The sequence below is a fragment of the Nannobrachium achirus genome (genome assembly GCF_963921795.1).
Source record: "Nannobrachium achirus genome assembly, chromosome: 19".
Classification (NCBI taxonomy): domain Eukaryota; kingdom Metazoa; phylum Chordata; class Actinopteri; order Myctophiformes; family Myctophidae; genus Nannobrachium; species Nannobrachium achirus.
The window spans coordinates 27,288,628-27,311,746 of record NC_137826.1 but is presented as its reverse complement, the minus strand read 5'-3'; the positions used below and the strand labels follow the sequence as shown (position 1 = coordinate 27,311,746).

Below are 23,119 nucleotides of genomic sequence, written 5' to 3'. Positions count from 1 at the left end.
CTGGCCCAGGGGTTGATGCATTCTCCTTTTGATTGATGATGAACATTATGGTCTCGCTCTGGCCCACAGAGTGTTCTGTGTGCTTGCGGAGACACATTAGCAGGAAATGGAATGCCCCACTCCCTCCAGTGCATCCTTATCACGTGGAGGGTCAGTGTTGAGTCAATAGCTTATTTGCGTGAGTTACATAGCAGTCAACATCGGGGAATCCTTTTCTTCTTTGTTACTGGAAAGACCCCCCCCCCCCCCCCACTCTTTTTATTGAATTGAAAAGGAAATGAATCAATATTTGGGGTGGCCCTGGAATTGTCTCCCATCAAGGATCAAGGACCATCATATTGAACGTGAGCTGGTAACTATAAGCTCATTTCATGGCATGTGAAATGATCCAGAAGTGGCGGAGATGGAAACTAATATCATTTCAGTGCATGTCATAGTCTCAGCCGTCAGCCCAGCCATAAACATTTAGCCTTTTAAACTGTCAACTGCAGTGAAGTACGGGCAAAGTGAGACGTGGCTTTGGAAGCACTGTCTTCTGATGGCTGTTAAAAATCTTATTTACGGCCAAATAAATGAGTTGTGATTCTACACTTTAGTGTATTTATAGCTGTTACAGATTTTCTTTTTTACACAATTGTGCCGAAAAGCAAACAAGGAACCCCCAAGGCATGGATTACATTATAAAAGCAATCATAACCATACAAGATAAAGAATTCAGTTATACTGAGCAGTGGGATGATGGATCACACAATGTTGCATGTCAATTTGTGTAGCAACCAGTATACTTTCCCTAAAATCTAATATATAATTATGATAATACAATAAAAAATACAATAAAATGTTTGCTTGTTTGGACACTTGCTGTCTTTGATGTTCACTGCTGTGCAATTTTCTGGTTATGTCATGCTTGGAAAGTTCATATCCATATTCCACAATTTACAGTTTAACAAACACCAGATGGTAAATACATTCTCACCAGCCAAACCAAATAGCTGAATTTGCATGGTTGCTTTTAGTTATCCCTCTGGTCTGAGTTATTTATTTCAAGTTGTGTCTTTGGTGTTTGTATATTTGATTCTGAAATTGCTTTTGGTTGGTGGTTGTAAGACAATGAGCTTTTATTCCTGGAATGTAAAATCATGGATTCCCTCAATTTGTTCTGAGGACAATTAAGGCATTTGCTTTTTATAAGCAAATACACATGTAACAGATGTAACTGATTTGTACTACTGTGTCCGTAGTCTGCAGGGGTCTGATCAAGAATGGGGAACGTCAAGATGAGGAGAGCATTGGGGGCCGTCGCAGAACGGAGGCACTCAGGCAACTGTGTCAGATGAACCCATCACAGGCCCTCAACATCCGAGCTATGGTGGTCAGTTAACTCTTAGTACCAGCATACAGCTGCAGTCACTTCGTTTTGGACTGTGTAGATCTTTGGAAATGCAGTGGTGCCTGTCACCAAGCGTGTATACTGTTAGCCGTCCCCTATTTTATATATACAGTATATCTGTTACAAAATAATACAACCCACCGCTTTTCCCGTTTGCGGGTTGAACAAGGCACAAACTGACCAATGTCTGTCTTATGACGACAGCGAGAGATGAAGACTTTTATGTAACATAATCCCATCTTATTTGTGAGGATAGGCACTGGTAACAAACTAACAGATGACTGTTGTTGTACTGTGTCTGCAGGTGGAGGAGTGCCACCTACCAGGACTGGGTGTAGCGCTTACTCTGGACTACAAGCCAGACACTGCAGATGAGGCCGTCAGTCCCCTGGTCTCCTATGTCAGTGGCCTACTGCTGGGCACCAACACCAAAGTCCGTACCTGGTTCAGCATGTTCATCCGTAACGGGCAGCAGGTAAGAGACTGGCATCCTCCGCTGTTGAATACGGAATTCAATTACCACAACAAATGAGCTCTTTCGTGCCCACATAATTTTGTTTTCATTGGTCAATAATGGAGGGCCTCTGCTTATTGCTGCTGATAAGCATATAATGGTAGTGAAAGTGAAAGCATTCCTATGCTAAGTATTTGTCTTTTTATGAAGCCACACCCTGTTAGGGCTGTAATCTAGCCCTGTTTTAGGGATTCGAACTTCGGGGGGATTTTCCGAACGAACCATCGAACCTTCGATGGTTCGTTCAATTGATTAAAAACCGAACGTTCGAACCTTCGAACGTCCGATGGTTCTGAACATAAACCACCTGCATTCATTATAACCAGCTGCAATTCATTATAGAATCCTACGGGGGGCGACATTGCATAGTCTTATCGGTAAAAACGATTAGTTTCATAAGGATCAATTACACAAAATACACGTTTGACAGGAGCAAAGTCGTTCTTAAATAGGCCTACAAGCAACTGAAGCAAGCAATGCAGATCAGATCAACAATAGCCTAATATCACAGCACAGTATTTTCTAGGCCAGGCCACTGTGTCTTTTTTTTTCTTTTTAAACTGTAAAACAATAAAATAAAACATTAAATAAAAAACGGACACAATAAAATAGTCAGACAAAGCGCACTCTATGTCCAATAGACAGACCTCTGCACAGGGCTACAACATTGCAAACAAACAGCTTCAATATAAGTATGCATGTAAGTAACCAAATAGACAAAGTAACAACGACTTTAGTGCAACCAAGCCAGGCTTGTAACGAAGCTCACCTCTTGCGGCCTAAACTCTCTTCATATTGTGTGCCAAGAAAATCAGTTTGTCCACATTCTCAGGGAGGAGGCAGCTCCTCGTCTTGTTAACAATATTCCCTGCCTTGGAAAAGATACGTTCCGATGGCGTGGAAGTTGCTGGGATACAGAGACACTGTTTGGCTGCCAATGCAAGTTTTGGGTAGCGGTCACAATGCATCTTCCACCATCCTACTGGGCCCAGTGGGCCGGATTTCTCCTTAGACTTAGACTTGTCACCGCCGGATTGCTCTTGTGGCTGGGATCTTGGCACTTTGGACTTGTCTCGAAGGTAATTCTCCATCTCTTTTTGGGCACCGCCGTCACCTTCCTCCCCCTCCTCATCTTCATCCCCCTGTAGCAACATTTCTAGGTCACGCTCTTTCTTTTTTTTTGGCGGTGGTCCCCGGTCCTCCGTCTCCTCTCCCTCCTCTCTCAGTCCCTCCTCTTCCTCGCGTGCACCGTCTTCCTCGGTTGTGTGTGTATCACGCTCGTGTAAGTGGTCAGCGAGGTGAACAATCTGAAAATAATGTAATATTTTAGTAATAAATAAAATCGGAGAAAATGTTGATCAGGCTACACAGTACATGTGTCATATTAAGAGAGTTGTATAGTTAGTTATTAGATTTAATATATATTAGTATAACTCTTACCTCGGTGTATACGTTGTCCCTCATCTCGTCATCATCGAGGAATTTGAGATGTTTATAGCGGGGATCCAGGGCAGCAGAAAGCAGATAGATACTGGTAGGCTCAAGCTTTTGTAGCTCCCATCTGTTGTCGATTTCGGTGACGAGGGTCTTTTTCAGTTCTCTTATCGCAGGGCTGTCAGCCTCGTCTGGTGACAAACTTTTCTTCAGGTTGGTTAACATCGGCACGGTTGCTGACAGTGACACGTTGTCTTCTTTAGAAAACAGTTCTGTCAGTGTCTCTAAAGGGTGGAGCACATCTGCAACATCGGCTGCCAGAATCCACTGATCCGAAGTGAGGTCCAGTGAACGATCTGACTTTTTGGTGACAGTGGAGTCGGACAGCACCGCAGCTACTGGCCATCGCTGCTCCACCAAGCGGTCCAGCATGTTCAGTGTCGAGTTCCAGCGAGTGGATACGTCTGGAATTAGTTTGTGGTCTACGACACGTTGTGCATCTTGTTTGCTTTTCAGAGCAGTTGTAGCTTTTTGGCTTTTTCTGAAATGCGATACCAGATTCCTGGCCGCTCCAACCATTTTGGTCACTGTGGGATGTTTTAGGGATGCATTAATACAGAGCTGCAGTGTGTGTCTGGAACAGTAGACCCCCTGAACCTTGCCCCAATGTTCTGGGTCCTGTTTCAGTGTTGCAGTGCAGAGCTTCATGTTACTGGCGTTGTCGTGTACAACAGCGATTCTCTTGTAGTTGGGTATGTTGTAAGCGTCAGCCACTTCACTGAGGCGCTGTGCTATGTTTGCTCCAGTGTGCACGACATCCAATTCTTTGGTTTCCAAGACGAATCCCTTTAGTTCCCAATCGATGGAAATAAAGTGAAGGGTGACCGCCATGTACGCCTCCATCACTATGGACGTCCAAGCGTCGGTTGTGAATGCTACAGCCGTAGCGCTGTCAATTTGAACCACAATCTTCTCCCGCACTTCACTGTGCTTTATAGCTATGGCATCGGTGATGGTCTGTCGACATGGCACGGTGTAACCTGGCACCATCAGCTCAACCATCTTCTTAAACCCCTGGCCCTCTACCACACTAATGGGTCTCATGTCCATAGCTATGAATTCAACAATGCTGTTCAGAATCGCTTTCTTTCTTGTTTCAGTTAATGGCACGTTGAATGGCAGCTTGGTCTGCGTTGTTGTTGCTGTGGGCCCGACGTCCAGATCCATTTTGTGTACCTAAAGTAATCAATGTGATAATCTATTAGCAAATATAATTTAACTTTTATTACGTTTATTTGCCAACTGCTTAATATGTGCGCAGCAGCCTGCCCTGCACATGGGATAGTTCTAAATAATATAGCGTTCATACTTACATTGGTTAAATGAGCACTCAGATTTGTTGTGCCACCGTGGAATGCCAAGGATTTGTCGCAGACTTGGCACAAAGCTTTACTTTTATCTTCAGATAGTTTAAAGTGTTTCCACACTGGCGATTTCTTAGTGGCAGCTGCCATGATTGATTCATTTATGACCCCTCACCCATCAGTCCCTCTTCACCTGACTCGTTGATTGTGTGGAGTGTGTCTGTCTGTTCAGTGCGTGACTTTCCAATGTTTTTGTTAAGACAAAGAACATAGTATAGGCAGGTAGGCATGCTACAGCGATATTCTGAATAGGACTACATATCACATTCTGATAAAAGGCTATATTTTACGTGAAAAATATATATATATATATATTTTTTTTTCGTAAAAAAAAAAAAAAAAAACCTGAACCCATTATTTTCGAACTTCGATTGCCAACGTAACGAACGAACGTTCGAACCTCCGAACGTTCGCTTGCAGCCCTACACCCTGTACAATATTCATTGGCCCATAGATTGTGTGTAGAAAGATTTGTGCAGATTGCAAAAAAAAAAAAAAGAATCGATGAGGATTAGGGATTTAAGTGATCTTTTATAAAATTCTAAATGGCGGAAGATCTAAGAGTCAGAGGTCAGGTCACAGTGGCAAATTTGTTCCTCATGAGCATATGTGTGTAATAGACTTTCATGGCTGAAGATTTGCATTTTCAATTAATTGCTACAGCGCCTCCCTTTGACCAATTTTCTTCTTGGTCGTTAGCATGGCCATAAAAAGTGACTGCACAGTCATGCCAGTTCTGCAAAAGTGTTGGAGAAGAGGGAGAATACTAATAAATACAACAGGGTGCCTACAGTATATGCACTTTGTCCTTGGCCCCCTAAAATCCTTCCCTTTGTGGGAATCAAACCTAGAAATGTTATTTATTTATCCCTCAACGATACCTCTGCGCCACATACAAAATTAGGAGCTACATTATGTAACTGAATCAATTGTTAGCTGTTAACCCTATTTGTGCCTATCCCGAACAAGTTCGGGATATTTTCAATCCAATCCAATATTTTATTTGCTATTTTACTTACCCTGAGCTGCTTGGGACAACGTGGGTGGTCCTGGCTCGTCCAGCGCTTACCAACGAGAGACGCTAGATGGTCCGACGATTTATTCCATTGAAAATGGTTTAAAATAAAGTTTAGAGCCCCCCAAAAAATGTAAATACACCGGATTTAGCAAGGTGCAAATTTGTGTCTGTTAGTAGTCCCCAAACATCAAACAACAATACTGATATAACAAGGCACAGTAAGTATACAAATACAAAATACATTTCGAAAACAGAGTAGAACAGAAGAAATAAGAAAAGGGGAATAAGTAAAGCTTAAAAACTAATTCTAGGGTAGACCTACTCTAATGTGGACCGACAAGTCATACATTATCACAAGACTGGTTACTCTTCAACCACTGTTTCAATTGACCTTTAAAACCTGAGAAAGAGAGGATCTCCCTTAGTGTGACAGGGAGCTCATTCCAGTATTGACAACCTTTAATTGGAGAGGACATTTTGCCTGAAGGCAGACTTTCTGCCACCGACCTCACAGTCGCCCCTAGACACTGACCTGGTATCATGACCCCGGTCTCTCTTCCTATGGATAAACTCCCTAAGAGATGTGTGTCTACAGTACTGGGCGGCCACTTTGGCTGGTAACCAGCCACCATTCTTGGGTCTTGTTCTGTTCTGTTAAACTCCTCTTGTGCTTGACTTGTAACAATAAGTGGCTGTTGAGTTTTGAAACCCATCAGACAGGTACTGACAGGCAATGGACAAAAACATTGTTTTCCTGTGTATGTGTGCGCACAGTCACCCACGCACGCACACACGCACGCACACACACACACCAGTGTTGATTTTGACAGCAGATTTTCTTTTGAATAAAATTTCATTTATTTTAGTCATCTGAAATGTTTTAGTTTTAGTCTAGTTTTAGTCGACTAAATATCATTTTTAAATTTAAATTTTTAAATATCATTTTTTTTTTGTAATTAAAATGTTTTTATTTTATTTTTCTTAATGCAAAAGAAAAATAACAACACGTCGCATCTATTAGATCGTCTATTTTCAGAGCGCAACACCCGAGCGCAACCAAACATAAAATGATTCGTCTTTTAGTTCTACTGTATCTTTAGTCTTAGTTTCAGTCATCATAGCTTAGTTTCTATTTAGTCTTCATTTGTTTTTTGTCAGTGAAAAAAGGTAGTCGACGGACATTTTTCGTCATAGTTTTAGCCGACAAAATCAACACTGACACACACACACACACACACACACACACACACAGACACACACACACACAAGCACACATGCACAATCAGTTGACTTCTTTGTGTCTTTGCTGCTAGCGTAAGCGGGAGAGCAGCTCGGTGCTCTGGCAGATGCGCAGACAGCTGCTGCTGGAGCTGGTGGCCATCCTGCCACGCTCGTGCAGCACCCGCGTGCCCAACGACAGCAGCATGGAGGAGAGCAGCTCGGGCTACTCTGGACTCAGGGAGGAGCACGTGGTCAAGGCCAGCGCCCTGCTCCGCCTCTACTGTGCCCTCATGGGCATCGCTGGACTCAGGTATACTGTCTCTAAAACCCCCCTAGAGTCTGTAATTACACCTAGCAGGTTCTGTCTGTTCTTAGATGTTGTTTAGAACTATTTTGCATGGTTCCTCCGTCCTGCCATATTTTCCTGACATGTTTTGACTCGGCATGTACTAGTGATGCATTTTGCATCATATGATGCAAAACGCATCACTAGTACATGCCGAAATACTAAGATATCTCAAAACACTGATTGAACACAAAAAATAACTCAGGATTGTGTTGATCGTGTCCCAAACAACAATAAAATAAGATCGGGTTGTCCCAGAGGTGAACTGGGCCTTTAAGTTAACACACTTGGTGCCAAACACAAGTTTCCTGGGGTTTTTCTTTTTTTTTTGCACTCCCTACTTCCGGTTTCGGCATGATCGCAATCACGAAATGATTCCCAGAACAGCTCTGTCTTTCAAACATGGCAGCCATGTTTGTTTGCATTTGAAGAAAACACTATAGCCTATATCTGTTGAATACCTGAACGGATTTCTAAGCGGATTTTTGATGTTTGAAAGCTGTAAAAGGCATGCACACGTGTGGTGTATCATCCATGCATTTTCCGTGCATGACCCGTGCACATTGTGCACATTGAAAGGTAAGATTCTGGCAATTGAAGACATTAGTCGATTTTAATTCTTGGCAGCAAGCAGGTTAAAGGAGCTCTCTAAGAGCTCTTAAGTTAAAGAGCTCTCTTGAGTTCTTAAGTCTAAATGGCTCCCTGGTTTCCCTCAGGCCCACAGACGAGGAGGCAGAGCAGCTCCTCCAGCTGATGACCAGCCGACCACCGGCCACCCCTGCTGGCGTGCGCTTTGTGTCCCTCTCCTTTTGCAAGCTGCTGGCCTTCAATATGCTGGTCAGGTAAATAAAGCTCAGCTGCACTCGAGCTGACACCCTTGGAAACGCTGTTATCCTCATGAAATGCCATTTCACGGTGGGTCTCACTAACAGGTGGTCCCACCGTTGGTCTTGTGGTTTGATTTCCTGCCAACGCAGGCTTCCTGCCAAAGCACAGCAGCCTTTTACGATACAGTCCATATCCTGGTCTATCTTGTGCATGAATGGTGTTTTCTCTCTCTCTATCTGTGTGTGTGTGTGTGTGTGTGTGTGTGTGCGTGTGCGCGTATGCGTGTGCGTGTGCACGCAGCACCCCAGAGCAGGAGCAGCTAATGGTAATATGGCTGAGCTGGATGATTAAAGAAGAGGAATACTTTGAGAGGTGAGTAGAATTAAATATAGTTATTATTTATGTAACTATAAATTAAAATCAGTGTGTGTGCGTGTGTCCAGTAGGCCACACATTTTAGGTTAATATGTTTCTTTAATATTTAACTTAAATATTATAATGGAAGTCAATGGGATGGCTGTAATCAGGGTTGGAGTCATGTTTTAAGTGCTTAGTTGGTTTGAGTATAGTTTCCAAAAAAACTAAAAAAAAGTGAAAATGATATTTTTGGATTGTACAGTTGAGCGTAGACATGAAACAGAACAGAGAGATGGGGAGTGATAGGCAGCAAAAGACGGCGGACTTGGGAACTGGGAATTGAACCTGTGACTCGCAGTAAGGCTACACTACATGTGATCTGCGCCTTAACCAGTAGGCCACCGGCACCCCAAATTCATGTCATTTGTGCATAAATCCTAAAGGCCAGTAGGCCAGGGGGCCTGTTTTGACCAAAAATGGCAAAGATCATGAAAGTCATGTCTGCCCATAGAGACTGCCATTTCATTTACGCTCTCAAGAGTCAAAGATCTATAAGGGTCCATTTGGTTACCAACTCTCCATCTAGTGGTCCCTATACCACTGGTTGAAAACCACTGCAGTAGGCATATTCAACTTGTAAGTGCTGTCCTCAATAAATGCAGAATTAACATGTTTAAATCTCTTGTGTGTGCTTGTGTGCGTGTCGCCCCTTCTTCTCCTAGTGCTGCGGGCGTATCTGCCTCTTTTGGAGAGATGCTATTACTGGTTGCCATGTATTTCCATAGCAACCAGCTCACCTCCATCATCGAGTTGGTGTGCTCCACTTTGGGGATGAAGGTAAGGTGGGGGTGATCGATAACATAACGTCTGTCTGGCTGACTGGCCCACCAGCCCTGTTTCTCCACTGCAGTGGAGCACATTATACAGAATAGATCATAAAAAAACACCCACCAGCCAATGGCTTACCTAGCAAACAACACTCTGCACCCTGCAGCCTCTTCTGCTGTTTTTATTACTAAAGTGTGCAGCTGTTGTCCGCCCCGTCAGCCAAGTAGGTTTCCCCCCGGTTGCAGTGTATTTCCTTGCTAAGATATGTAATGAAATTCAATTGAGAGCTTGTTTGTTTGTACACCACCCTACCCCCAGGGCCGCCTTATCAATTCAGCCTCTGTGCCTGCCATGTAGAATTTCTCTTATGAAATGTGAGGGGAGGGAATTACTAAATGCCCGTGCCATTTCCTGCAGGATGTTTTTCGTTCACTGTGTGTGTGCTTGATATATGTGTTGATATTCCTGAGGTTTTATTCTCTCTTTCTTTCCTTTTCTTCAGATTGCCATAAAGCCTAGCTCTCTGAGCAAGATGAAGACCATCTTCACACAGGAAATCTTTACTGAGCAGGTATATGTGCCGCATGACCATCCACGCACAGAAATTAACACTTTTGAGTTAGTTTTGCCATAACTAATGTCGATTACTGCCAAGGCTTTTTCCTATTGTATTTACCAGATTTTCGGGGGCTACGTGCACGCAGTGCATGCCCATTGTGCACACAAAGGGGGGGTTAAGATGTGGATGTTTTAGGCATCCTATGTGTTAAAGGGCCTCATGATACATCCCAACATTAACCCTAACGTCCCTATTCTGAGCATGTCATAATAGGCGAATAAAGGCAATTTATTTTGCAAACAGATTTTGTGTAGAGGGGAAAAAGGAGTCCACCTGGTACAGTATATACCCCTGGAGTCCCTTGTCAACAGAGTGTATGGTACATCCCCTGCTTTTACTTTATATTTTGTTATCATAGCCACTTGTCATTTTCATGAATCATTTTTGTTTGCTTTTCTTGATGTCGTCCGTTGTGTTTAGGTTGTTACTGCCCATGCCGTGAGGGTTGCAGTAACTAACAACCTTAGTGCCAACATCACAGGTTTCCTGCCCATTCACTGCATCTACCAGCTGCTGCGCAGTCGAGCTTTCACCAAGCACAAGGTCTCCATCAAGGTAGGAGGGTCTGCACCTGCAACCACTGCTGGCTGCTTCACTGGATGTCACTGTACTGTCTTTAAACACAGCTGTCCTAATGTATACTTGGCTGCATCTGCTGGACATGTTGCAGCAAGCCCAGCTATAGGGAATGTGGTTGATTCGGTTTATTTCAAGTGAAATTAATAGCAGTGTATTTGCATCTCTCCAAGAACACAGATAACTGTTCCAGAGCAATGTCAATATGTATTATTTCTAGAACACAAAGAAGCCACATTGCATTAATTGAGATATTGCCACAATAGTGCCCATGAAGTTTTTGGAAAATCACTGTAATATTTTTTTTATAAAAGAATTACATATTTTACTTATTTTCCAGTGTGAAGAAAATATTCACGGCTGCACACTTGCACTCCACAACTTGCAGAGGAATTATAGGAAGGTCGTTTTGACCTTTTTCCATGATTGTTTAGCCCCGGGGTGCTTTCACAGGCACCTGCTTTTTACAGGTGTGCAGGTTATTTTGTCACTTTGCAGGTACATGTCAACCTTGTGAGGAACGCTTGAATATATTGAAACGGATAGACGGCCAACTATATTCTGGGCTGCAAAACATGGTCACCAGCTATGTACTGTAGCATTTTACCTGTTTGCAACCAATTCATTTCATGCATGTGGTGTCTGTTCTAGGACTGGATCTACCATCAGCTGTGTGAAACCACCACCCCTCTCCACACGCAGCTGCTGCCTCTCATCGACGCTTACATCAACTCCATCCTCACCCCGGCCTCCAAAGCCAACCCCGAAGCCACCAATCAGCCCATCACAGAGCAGGAGATACTCAATGTCTTCCAGAGCTCTGCTGCTGGGGTGAGTTGTTGACTAATTAATTAACCCTCTAAGGCCCGCATTATGAAATACTTGAAAAAAAAATTGTTTGACCTGTCAGATGGTGTTGTAGGAGGTATTTGGAGATATTTATGAAGTGTTTGCAAAATTTTAATTTTTTAGTAAGGTTTTATGGAAATGTTGTAATATTACAACGTTGGGCTCTAAGGGTAGCAGAATTAGGCCATTTGTACAGATTGTCTGAACAACATGGTTAACATGTTGAGACTTCAGTAAACAACTAAGGGTTCATTTGCATGCTGATTGTTTATCACCTAGACCCAGACAAATATATAATATGGATAATAATAACATTAGTCATATTTTTATGATTAGTTGATTTTATAAAAAAAAAAAACGAAAAACAAGCATTTTCAACATCTTCACAGGGTGGGCTATATACAGTAGGTGGCTTTGCATATGACATTAGCACTTTAGAAATAGATGTGCATACAATTGCTCAAGTGAAATGTGTACAACAGTGTTTGTGAACTGTGAATGTGTTCTTCGTTGTCGTCTTCTGGCAACCAGCTCGCAGGTTCTGTGTTCACTTGCAGTGAAAGTCAGAGAAACAGTTCTTGATCTCTGAAAAGCAGAGACGCGCATCACACTTGCGGCATTGCGTTGTGGTGAACCCATTGGGGCAATGCCTGCAACGTCCCCTCGTTGTTTTCATTGGCATATGCCCCATCTGGTCCTGGCGTACATCCGGTGGCAGGTGACCAAATGCTCTCTTGTGTGGGGTGCTGGTTGGATCAGAGGATGGTCTCTTCCCAGTGACAGGGCTGCTTGACGCTGGGCTTCCCTTGCCTGAAGGTCGTCCTCTCTTTGGGGTGGTTTTGACAGTGTCCACCTGATAAGAACAAAACCAATTAATATACATGTCAAAGAAACTTTTAAAAACTTTTAGAAAATTAAGATACAACACTGAGATATTGCATAAATCTAAATATTACAAAGTATGACAAATGGTAAATAACAGATATTGATTCTTACCAGAATGAGAGCTGTTGCTAGCTGTCCCTGGAACTTTCTCAGGTTCAGTTCAGGTTTCTCCCCGAGAGCTGTGCAGTCCCGCTTGTAGAGGAGCCAGGCGTTGACCACAGCAAGGGTGATGGTGTGCCAGAAGATGTACATGTACCAGCGGCGGGATTTCAGGTGGAACTTGTATTTTGCTGTGAGCGAGTCGAGCAAATCCACACCTCCCATGTACTGATTGTAGTTACCCACAATGTACGGCCTTTCAACTTCAATGTAGATCTTGTTGGCTTTGTCCCAGCGTCTAACCGTCTGCACAGGTTCTGTTCCAGCAAAGGATGACATGAGTGTGACCGCCCTGCTGTCATACCATTTGACAGCAGAGATGTTGTGGTTCACCTCCACTCTGTGGTCAAAAGTTCCTCTCCCTTTCTTCTTCAAGCTCTTGTCCTCTTCAAGATCGCAGTTGCGTATGCGAACCTGCCTTGCTGTTCCCACATAATGGATGCCACGCTCAAGGAGCTTCTCGATCAGTGGAACAGATGTGAAGAAGTTGTCTGCATAGATCTTGTAGTTCTGACCCTCTGGCAGTGTTGAGGCGAGCTTCATCACAACATCTCCTGACAAGCCAAGTTCAGATTTGGCTCGGATTCCGTTGCTTCCTTGATAGACATCAAAGTCACAAATCATGCCAGAGATTCCAGTTCTCACCCATACTTTGAAGCCCCATGGGTGTGGTTTGCCTCGCATGTATTGTTTGATGCAGCTGAATCTTCCCTTGAAAGCAATCATCATTTCATCCACTGAGTTGTGCTCTTCTGGATCCACCTGCAGGCACCTCTCTCTGAATGAATCAAGCCATGGTCTGAGTTTCCAGAGTTTGTCCTTCTTTTCCGTTTCGGACACTGTCAAGTTGTTGACTAAATGTAAGGATATCAACAGAGCCATGAATCTGTTGCGTGACATTACATCAGCTACAGGGGGGTATCGTGTGTCTGTCTCCCAGTACATCCGAATTCCAGGCATTCCTACAAGGCCCATCTTCAGATACATGCCCATCATCTTCTCCGTTTCCTTTGTGTTTGTGTTCAAAGATGTTCCCCTTGTTTGATGGCTGTATTCATTTGTGTTCGTTGTCAGCGACTGAATCATGTCCTTGGTCACAAACTGACGGAAGTATTCCAGTGGTGTGTGTAGGGAAGCCACATTGTTAGTGAGAGGTGGTCCAGAAAAATCAGTATTGGGGCTGGTGAAATCCTTCTTCTGCCAGCGATATCTGTCCCGGGGGTTGGCAGAGGTGGCCAGGGGAGGCTCAATGTCCTCCAATGCATTGGCTGGGCAGGCAGTGGGTGGTTGGTTTTCTTTGTCCAATTCTCCACAGGGTTCTTCATCTGACTCTTCATCAGTGTCACCATCAATGTCTATGTCCACATCACTCTCTCCATTCTGGACAGCATCTAGGGCATCCTGCACACTGTAGCGAAGTGGCCTTCTTTGCATACTGAAATGAAAAAAAGAAAATACAAATGGATTAGCTTTAGTATGGGTGGTGAGCAAATTGATTCCATATTCCCTAAAGTACCACAAATCAAACAATACTGTCTGTCTGTCTGTCTGTCTGTCTGTCTGTCTGTCTGTCTGTCTGTCTGTCTGTCTGTCTGTCTGTCTGTCTGTCTGTCTGTCTGTCTGACTGACTGACCACTCTATTACAAAATAACAGGTTCTTCTGACCACTCTATTACAAAAGAACAGGTTCTTTTGTTATTCTGGGAAGACATTGGTGCTAGATGCCGCCAATAGCTTCCCAGAATAACTAAAGAACAGGTTCTTTTGTTATTCTGGGAAGACATTGGTGCTAGACGCCGCCAATAGCTTCCCAGAATAACAAAAGAACAGGTTATTTTGTTATTCTGGGAATACATTGGTGCTTGCTAAACAGGTTATTTTGTCTAATGCAGAAGACCTCTTACCCAGCTATAATCTACAGCTACATACCAGTACCAAGATCTTCCATGAACTAACAGATTTTAGTTTTAGTTTGCAAAAGTAATGTGCAGAAGTGCACAAACAAAATAAGAACTTGGAACTCAGCTCAACTCAGTATTATTGGATTAGAAATTAAAGTAACAATACATATATTAGATTTAGATTTTCATCACAAAACGTACACTAACCACTTCTGCCCTCATGCATTTCAGCCATTTGAAAATAGCCGATCTACAAGTTCACAATGTGTCACAGATCTGCTATTACTGCTATAATCTACAGCTACAGCTACACCTACAGCTACAAAACAGTTCCAAATCTTCCATGAACAAACATGATTTTAGTATTAGTTTGCAAAAGTAATGTGCAGAAGTGCACAAACAGAAGAAGAACTTGGAACTCAGCTTCGAGTACAATATTGTACAAGTATTATTGGATTTGAAATTGAAGTAACAATACATATATGTCCTACATTATGTAATAATATATCTATAATATGGTATGGAATGTGTAGAAAGTGTGTGTAATTTAAAATATATTGTAGATCCCTGACAAAACATGTCTTTTTAGACTACAGAATATCCAGGCATGTAAACTGGCAAAATGGCTATTTGCTGCCACAAAGACCCAACGTTGTAATATTACAACATGTATAAAACATCATCTAATTCATATTTTGGTGGATATATTTCACAATAACAACATCTGTACATGTTCTAGACATTTTAAAGTACACAAGAAAAAATCTTAAAGTCATTTTACTTACTTTGGTCTGATCAGTTTGGTCCAGTGAAAGAAAGCGTTGTCACTCTGCGAAGTTCTGCCAGTTGTGGTAACTTCAAGACCTTGTAGGCGGTACTTATATACACATGTCCTATCTATTAGCATTGTGAGAATGAACAATAGGACCCTATGACTATGTTAATGTGGTGGGGGGAGCCAAAATAAAATCATTTTAACCTTTTTTTGGATATTTTACAAATGTTGTAATATTACAACAGTGGGCCTTAGAGGGTTAAGTTAACTGTTATTAGTCAATTGGTGTTTGTTGGTACGTATGGCCAAGGTCACTTTGTCCGAGCTTCACAGGACGCTTAATGAAATTATTTAGTCTTTTATAACCTAACCTAGTGACTGCTGATGTGAAACACCTGACCTTTGTGTTTGACCCACCCACTCTCTCTCTCTCTATGATTGGCAGGGCGAGGGCGGTCGAGGAGGTCGCCAGGGTTACAGCATCACCAGCCAGCTCCTCATCCTCTACTACATCCTCACTTATGAGGAGAACCTCCTGGCCAGCACCAAGCAACTGGGTAAATACAACATCAACATCAGCCCACACACTGTGTCTGTCTCTCTCTCCATTGTCCTCTCCTCCTCTGCCGAAGGAGCCACTAGCGACTTTAAGCTTTTGACGGCTACGGCAGATGACAACGGTAACCGGAAATGATCAGTGCTCTATAGATAAACCTGCCACCGTCGCAGCCGTCTGTACTACGCCAGAAGCTCCCCTCCCACGGTGTGGCTGCAACGTCTGCTGCGTATACACGTCACCATGGGAACCAAAGAGTTCAGTAAAGGGGGTGGGACCCCGTTGCCGACGGCTGGTTGCTTAACGATTTTGACTACTACGACGATTACGTCATAGCAGCCGTGGTCTCGCCTCGCGTCGCGGTTGTAGAAACGGGCTGCTTAAACTGCCTACTGTCAGAGGGAGGAAGGGTGACATTTGTTTTCTTGTTAAGCACTAGGAGATGCACTCGGTGTGGCTGTGATTCATGCATTTCTCGTATAACGACATGCAAGGAGCTAAGCTGACTGGGACAGCTGCGGGTTAGGTAGCAGGCTTGGCCAGTGTTTTCTTTTTTTTTTCTTCTCTCTCCTCTGTTTCAAGCTCTCCCTTCGCCCCGCCCTTCATTAGTCCAGATTAATTTGCACGTTTATGCCCGTCTCTTTAATTGTTGTGTTTACCCAACTGCTCCTGCAGCCTTCAAGGAAGGAGTAATGATGCCCATCAGCGCTGGTAATGAACCTGCGTCAATGAAAAATTACCTCCGCTCCTCCATGCGTTGGCAACGTCCCACAGCCAAAATAAAAACACACTTCTCTTCTGTCTTCCCCCTTCTCTGTCCATGGCCCCCCCCCCCCTTTCTTTTATTTACTTTCATTTATTTAACTCTAATTTAACCAGGAAAAAGCCATGTTGAGATTTTTCATGGGTGGTCCAAGACGGGCAGCAGCATGTTTAACAACCCATTTCCATCCTCTCACCACTCGCTGTGATCAAAGCCTTTATGCTGTCTCATGTTGTTTGTTTTGTAGCCCTGATGCAGAAGAAGCCAAAGTCCTACTCTGCTGCTCTCATGGACCAGATTCCCATTAAGTACCTGGTCACCCGGGCCCATGGACTACAGCAGGAGCTGGGAGGTAAGACGCACTTCTTCTTCCTATGACACTGTACCTCTGTAGTTCAGTAGTGTGTGCGTTAACTTTTCGATCACAATGCTAAGACTATAGCTATGAAAACCTGTACTGTAACAGTAAACTGTTATTTATTGAGGAAAAAATGCTTGGCCAAAACAAATTCAGCTTTTTGTTGCACATCTCCCAGGGGGTTGACATAGCCACCTTGAATTACGATAGCTGTGGCAGCCGAGTTAAAAGTTTCTCTTCAAAGTTTGAAAATGAACCCATGTGTCTTTTTTTACTCCTAATAATAACAGGCCTTGACACTAAGGGTTGCCCACCTGCCCCTGGCGCGTGATTATGGATCCCACTGGGAAAGATGGATAACCACGTCCCGGACTCATTTTTGAAGCTTGTGATTGGCTGAACCGGACGTAGGGAGCGCTCCGTTGTAGTCACTTGGACCACGCGAGGTGCACCAAAACCCAATTATCATGGCGTTTATCGTGCCTGACCATAAATATAACGATTGCATTCACCACGGCTTCGTAACTCGCGCGGCCGGCGGGGCGCTCGGGCCCGAAGAGCAGGACCAAGGTCCGCTGGCCTTCGCGCCGCTTGCAATGTCGTGGACAATAACTGAAAACGAGCGCTCTATGCCGTTTCCATCCATCTTTCCCAGTGGGATCCATAATCACGCGCCCCTGGCAGGTAAATAAAACCTTCGGGCAGGTAGAATTTGATTTTGGGTTGCCTGACCGGGCAAGTGCCTGTTTGAGAGAGGACGCAACCATCTATAAACACAACACAAGATATCGGTCTAAACACCTGAACGTGGCCAGAGCGCTCTGTGGAATGTGCTGTTTTCACTGTTGCTACACATGAAAATATAAAATAACTGTGAACCCATAGTCATATTCTTTTATAGCTATGTATTTGGCATAAACATTAACTCATCCAGTGCCAAAACCGAAAAAGTTTTAAAACGTATTAACTCTTTGAGTGCCAATCCCGAACTAGTTCGGCTTTATTAACGTATCGCAGAGTGCCGATCCCGAACAAGTTCGGCTTTAAAAAAAAAAAGATTTTTTTTTTTTTTTTTTTTTTTTTGGACCCCATCAAATCTGGTGAACATGATTTCAATCGCGATTTTGCATGTTCCACCCCCATACAACCCCATCTAACATACAGGGCAGCCATTTTTGTTTACATAACATGTAAAACATAATGGCGATTATCTCAAGAATGCCTGAACGGATTTCCAATCGGATTTTTTTGTTTGAAAGCTGTGAACAAACTGCACAAATCCACTCATTGCATTGGATTTTTTAGAGCTCATTCTTCTCTGTTTTTTTCCCATGCATGAGGTGTGCAAGGTTTAATCATGGCTAAGTTGACGAAAATAAGGCTTCTAAAATGCTTGGTAGCCAATAGCTAACTTCAAGCTAACTTCATCCTCTTCCTGTACATGCACAAAGGAAAGTGTTCAGGCAAGTCATGGCTGCAGGGCTTCTGCATATACCAGCATATCTCTATGGGATTTTCTATGGCACCTGGGGCACCCTCTAGTGGTGAACGGGTGGCACTAAAAGAGTTAAAGTATAACATTGTCTATCGCACCAGAGAGTTAAAAAAAAGTGTTAAATTGAGTGTTATTTTATAATGGATGATCTACCTTATGGGCAAGTGGGCATGAATTTTGGGCAAGTAGAACATGACCTGCACTTGCCCGACGGGCCTGATGGGCTCTGAAACCTTAGTGTCAACCCCTGGGCAAGCAACGGCTGTTCACCACCCCACACACTCATCATCATAATCCATGACTTGTGTGGTGTGATGTTAGTAGAATCTTGGGCACAAGATTCATTGGCTTGGTGACCTGAGTGGCCAGTGCAACTTTTCATATCCATCTACCCTACCCTGATTTCTTGGTCACTTAACATTCTAGTTCCTTTCCTGCTCTCTCTATTTCTCTGTCTGTCTGTCTGTCTGTCTCTCTCTCTTACCCCCCCCCCCCCCCCCATGCTCTCCTCCTCTCCACATGCCAGGAGGGTGGGGGCTGGGGCACAACTAGAATCACACATACAGTACGCACACAAAAATATACGTTTGCTCTTCCAGTTCTCCATGCTGCCCTGCTTCGCCTGCTGGCCACCAACTACCCCCACCTGTGTCTGGTGGAGGACTGGATGTGTGAGGAGGAGGTGACAGGCACCCTGCCTCTGCTGAGGAGGACCATTCTGGCCAAGGATACTTGCAGATACACCCAGAGCCAGCTCCACCAGGGTGAGAGGATTGTCCACTGATGATCACATTAGTGAATGTTAAGTTTCTTTTTCGGAAGATTCTGCGATCTGGTGCACTGCAGAGTGTCCAGTTCAGAAATGTTGGCAGGGAATCGGGAAGGGGGTGACTATTGGACATGCAAAATGGGATCCTATCATCACTACACATACAAGGCCTGTGCCCAGAAGCCTTTATCCCCACAATAGTCACTCTCTAATGCAGATCCGACCATCCATGATTAATCCTGTGGAGTGTCCCCCTCCAGTGTCTGGAGGATTATGTGCTGCTTGAGTTGAGAGTCTATTTCTGATAGAGACCCTGATAAAAATGCCATGCACACACTGATGAGGATCAGTTTCACACATTGCTTCTCACAGTGTGCGTTGATTTGAGCTTTGGTACATTTGTGTGTGTGTGTGTGTGGGGGGGGGGGGTACATAACAGTATGTGTGTGCGTGCATTTCCATAACTCTAAATGTCTGCCATGTCCTGGATTATAGTGGGAAGTGATAAGACAAATATGGCTGTTTAGCAATAGCTTCACAGATCTCAGAGGGGGATTTAATCCTGCAGTTAACTCACTTACTGCCAATTTAAAATGCCCCTCGAGTGCCAGAAGCCTCCATAGACTCCCATGTAATTTATAGTGCACAGATCATGCACGCCCATGCACAGATCATGCACCATGTTTGTGCAGGCTGTTCACAGCTTTCAAACAAAAAAAAAAGATTGGAAATCCGTTCAGGCATTCATGATTTATCAGCCATAATGTTTTCTTCAGATGTAAACAAAAATGGCTGCCATGTTTGAAAGATGGGGTTGTATGGGGGGTGGAACATGCAAAATCGCGATTGAAATCATGTTTACTAGATTTAATTGGGTCCAAGTAAAAGTCGCCCAAAGTCGCTTGGCAGGGAACTCCATAGTGAGAAAGTTGCTCTAAAAGTCGCCTGGCACTGTATGAGTTAACTCATTGAGTGCCAATCCCGAACTAGTTCGGCTTTATTAGCGTATCGTAGAGTGCCGATCCCGAACAAGTTCGGCTTTAAAAAAAAAAAAAAAAAAATTTTGAAAAAAATTTTTTGGATTTTTTTTTTTTTTTTTGGACCCCATCAAATCTGGTGAACATGATTTCAATCGCGATTTTGCATGTTCCACCCCCATACAACCCCATCTAACATACAGGGCAGCCATTTTTGTTTACATTACATGTAAAACATAATGGCGATTATCTCAAGAATGCCTGAACGGATTTCCAATCGGATTTTTTTGTTTGAAAGCTGTGAACAAACTGCACAAATCCACTCCAATGCAATCCAGGATTTTTTAGAGCTCATTCTTCTCTGTTTTTTTTCCCATGCATGAGGTGTGCAAGGTTTAATCATGGCTAAGTTGACGAAAATAAGGCTTCTAAAATGCTTGGTAGCCAATAGCTAACTTCAAGCTAACTTCATCCTCTTCCTGTACATGCACAAAGGAAAGTGTTCAGGCAAGTCATGGCTCCAGGGCTTGGGCATGCATTACCAGCATATCTCTATTATTCTCTGGTCACTGGGCGCCCTCTAGTGGTGATAGGCTGGCACTCAATGAGTTAAGAGCAGAACCTCTTTGGTTTTAGTGCAACTTGACCTTTCAAATGGATCTCATTTCCCTTTTCAAACATGGTTCCTGTTCAGTAACCTCTACTCTGATGTGAAATACCTGGAAGGATTACATTTACTTACCCTGGCTCCATTTGACTGCATTTAGACTTCTTCCAGGTACATAAATGGTAAATGGTTCATTTATATAGCGCCTTCATCCAAAGAGCTTTGCGGTGTGCATTCCATTCATCCATTCACACTCTGATGGTGGAAGAAACCCATGCAAGGAACCATTCCGCTCATAGGGTTCAGTGACTTGCTCAAGAACACATCGACACTAACCTGCAGGGAGCTGGCGATCGAACAGGGAACCTTCTGATTCCCATGTGGCCTCTCTACCTCCTGAGCCACTACAGCCCTGCAGTACAGTGGTTCTCAAACCTTTTCATGTCAAGGACCCCCCTATTTTGCCCCAGACCCCCATACAATATTTGTGAGAAGAGGGGAAAAAAAGAAGAAAAAAAGGCAGATCTACAAGCTCACAACGCGTTCTGAGCTTGTAAAAACGGCTATTACTTTGAGAACAATTGATTTAGAACTCACTAGCTGGTAGCTGCTGGTACATCTGTATAGCTTATAAAAGTAATCATGTCTTCTTACTGTTTTCAGTTAAGTTGACTGAGGTTTAAAATAATGTAGCTGTAAAAATGGTTTCATAACCAAACCTCACCCAAGGATGCTTAGTTTAGTTTATTTGAAGTGCAAAGAAATAACCACAGATTATATAACACACTAAAGTCCAGGATTTCCAAGACATAATTACACAATGACATGGGCTAAAACAAAATACACAAACCCATATATTTATTTTTAACACATTTAAATATTCCAACTAATTCACACTGAAACCTTTCCAACAACCAATATTTTGTTATATGTTTAAATGTCCTCAAATTAGTAGTCGGTTTGATTAGAGTATCCTTGCTGTTCCATTGACTAGCACCGATGTACTGTAAGTAAAAGATTCCTTTCCATCAAGACTTTAACATTTATACAGGCTATGTGTTACTGATGATACTAATTAAGGCTCTGTTTGATTTATTGTACAGTCAGGGGTGGACACTAAGGTCTCAGAGGCACTTGCCCATCGGGCAAGTACAGGTCATGTTCTACTTGCCCGAAGGTAATGCCCACTTGCCCGAAAAGTAAATCGTCCATTATAAAATGATAGGTACGATTGTAATTACCGCTCAATTTAACACTTATTTCTTTACTTTCTGGGGCTGTGCGATAAAATGTCATACCTCAATACCTCCAAATCCAAATACCAAATACTTTAGCTATGATTGAATATGTCTATGGGTTATTTTTTTATTTTTAAATGTAGCAACAGTAAAAACAGCACATTATAGGTAAATAGTGCTCTTATTTTACATTCCACAGACCAGAAGACACAGTGCACTGGCCACGTTCAGGTGTTTAGACAGATATCTTGTGTTGTGTTTATAGACATTTGTGTCCCCTCTCAAATGAGCACTTGCCCTGTCGGGCAACCTGAAAGCCAACTTCACCTGCCCTGACGTTTTATTTACCTGCCGGGGGCAGGTGGGCAAGCCTTAGTGTCAATGCCTGACAGTGGTTCTTTAATTTCAAGGACCCCCATAAACTCTGTACAAATGGAATCAACAAATGGAAGCAAATGGATCCTTGCAGGTCCATTTGCTTCCATTTGTACACTCTCAGAGTTACACACCTGTATGGGGACATTTGGAACCCACTCAAGGACACTTTGAGACCCACTGGTGTAGCAGAGTGTTTCCAGTGAGCCAACATTCACAATATCAGCACCCTGACTCTGTTTGACCAGAATGGAACAGACATCAGTCATCAGAAACACCTGTGAAGGAAGTCGAAAGACACCCGGAAGTAGAACAAAATGGCATATGTGCATATACCCTATGAGCTTTGTGAAATGTTTTTTTTATTCATTGATCATTCTGTTGCCCAGCCTTCCAGAAGCTGCCGTCCAGCAGTCCCAGGCTGATGCGGATCCTGGACCACCTGACCCTGCTGTCTCCCAGTGACCTCATCCCCTATGCTGAGCCACTGACCGCCAGCATGGGCCTGCTGCTGGAGTCCACGGTGCCCCGGCCCAGACGCATCCTGCAGACCCTCAACAAGCTGTGGCTGGGACTCAACACTGTCATGCCCCGCAGGTAAGCATGCTGGGATCACAGTACTCGGTCAGAAGCTCTGTGTCGGATAACGCTAATGTTCACTAGGGCAGTGGTCCTCAACCTTTTACCTGTTCAGGCACTTGACCCCCCCCCCCCAAAATAATCATGCTTGAACTGGGGACCCCCCACCCTGACAAGCACTTGGAATGTACTGTAGGAGTTCAGGCATTCAATTTAGTTTGACTCTGTTCCACAGATATGTCTTGAAAATGTTTGCTGCTTTCTTATATTATTTGAGA

At 43.5% G+C, this 23,119-nt stretch overlaps 1 protein-coding gene across 1 annotated transcript in view; it reads left to right on the top strand.

Annotated features, from left to right (window-relative positions):
• ints2 (integrator complex subunit 2) overlaps positions 1-23,119 on the top strand; it is a 43,337-nt gene that overhangs the window by 5,863 nt on the left and 14,355 nt on the right. Inside the window, exons 6-18 of the mRNA XM_080748902.1 lie at positions 1,242-1,372; positions 1,695-1,865; positions 7,094-7,311; positions 8,064-8,189; positions 8,476-8,547; positions 9,255-9,369; positions 9,863-9,931; positions 10,400-10,534; positions 11,207-11,386; positions 15,570-15,681; positions 16,691-16,795; positions 18,896-19,060; positions 22,652-22,859. Coding sequence (XP_080605028.1) covers positions 1,242-1,372; positions 1,695-1,865; positions 7,094-7,311; positions 8,064-8,189; positions 8,476-8,547; positions 9,255-9,369; positions 9,863-9,931; positions 10,400-10,534; positions 11,207-11,386; positions 15,570-15,681; positions 16,691-16,795; positions 18,896-19,060; positions 22,652-22,859 — 1,807 coding nt within the window. The remainder of the gene's footprint in view (positions 1-1,241; positions 1,373-1,694; positions 1,866-7,093; positions 7,312-8,063; positions 8,190-8,475; positions 8,548-9,254; positions 9,370-9,862; positions 9,932-10,399; positions 10,535-11,206; positions 11,387-15,569; positions 15,682-16,690; positions 16,796-18,895; positions 19,061-22,651; positions 22,860-23,119) is intronic.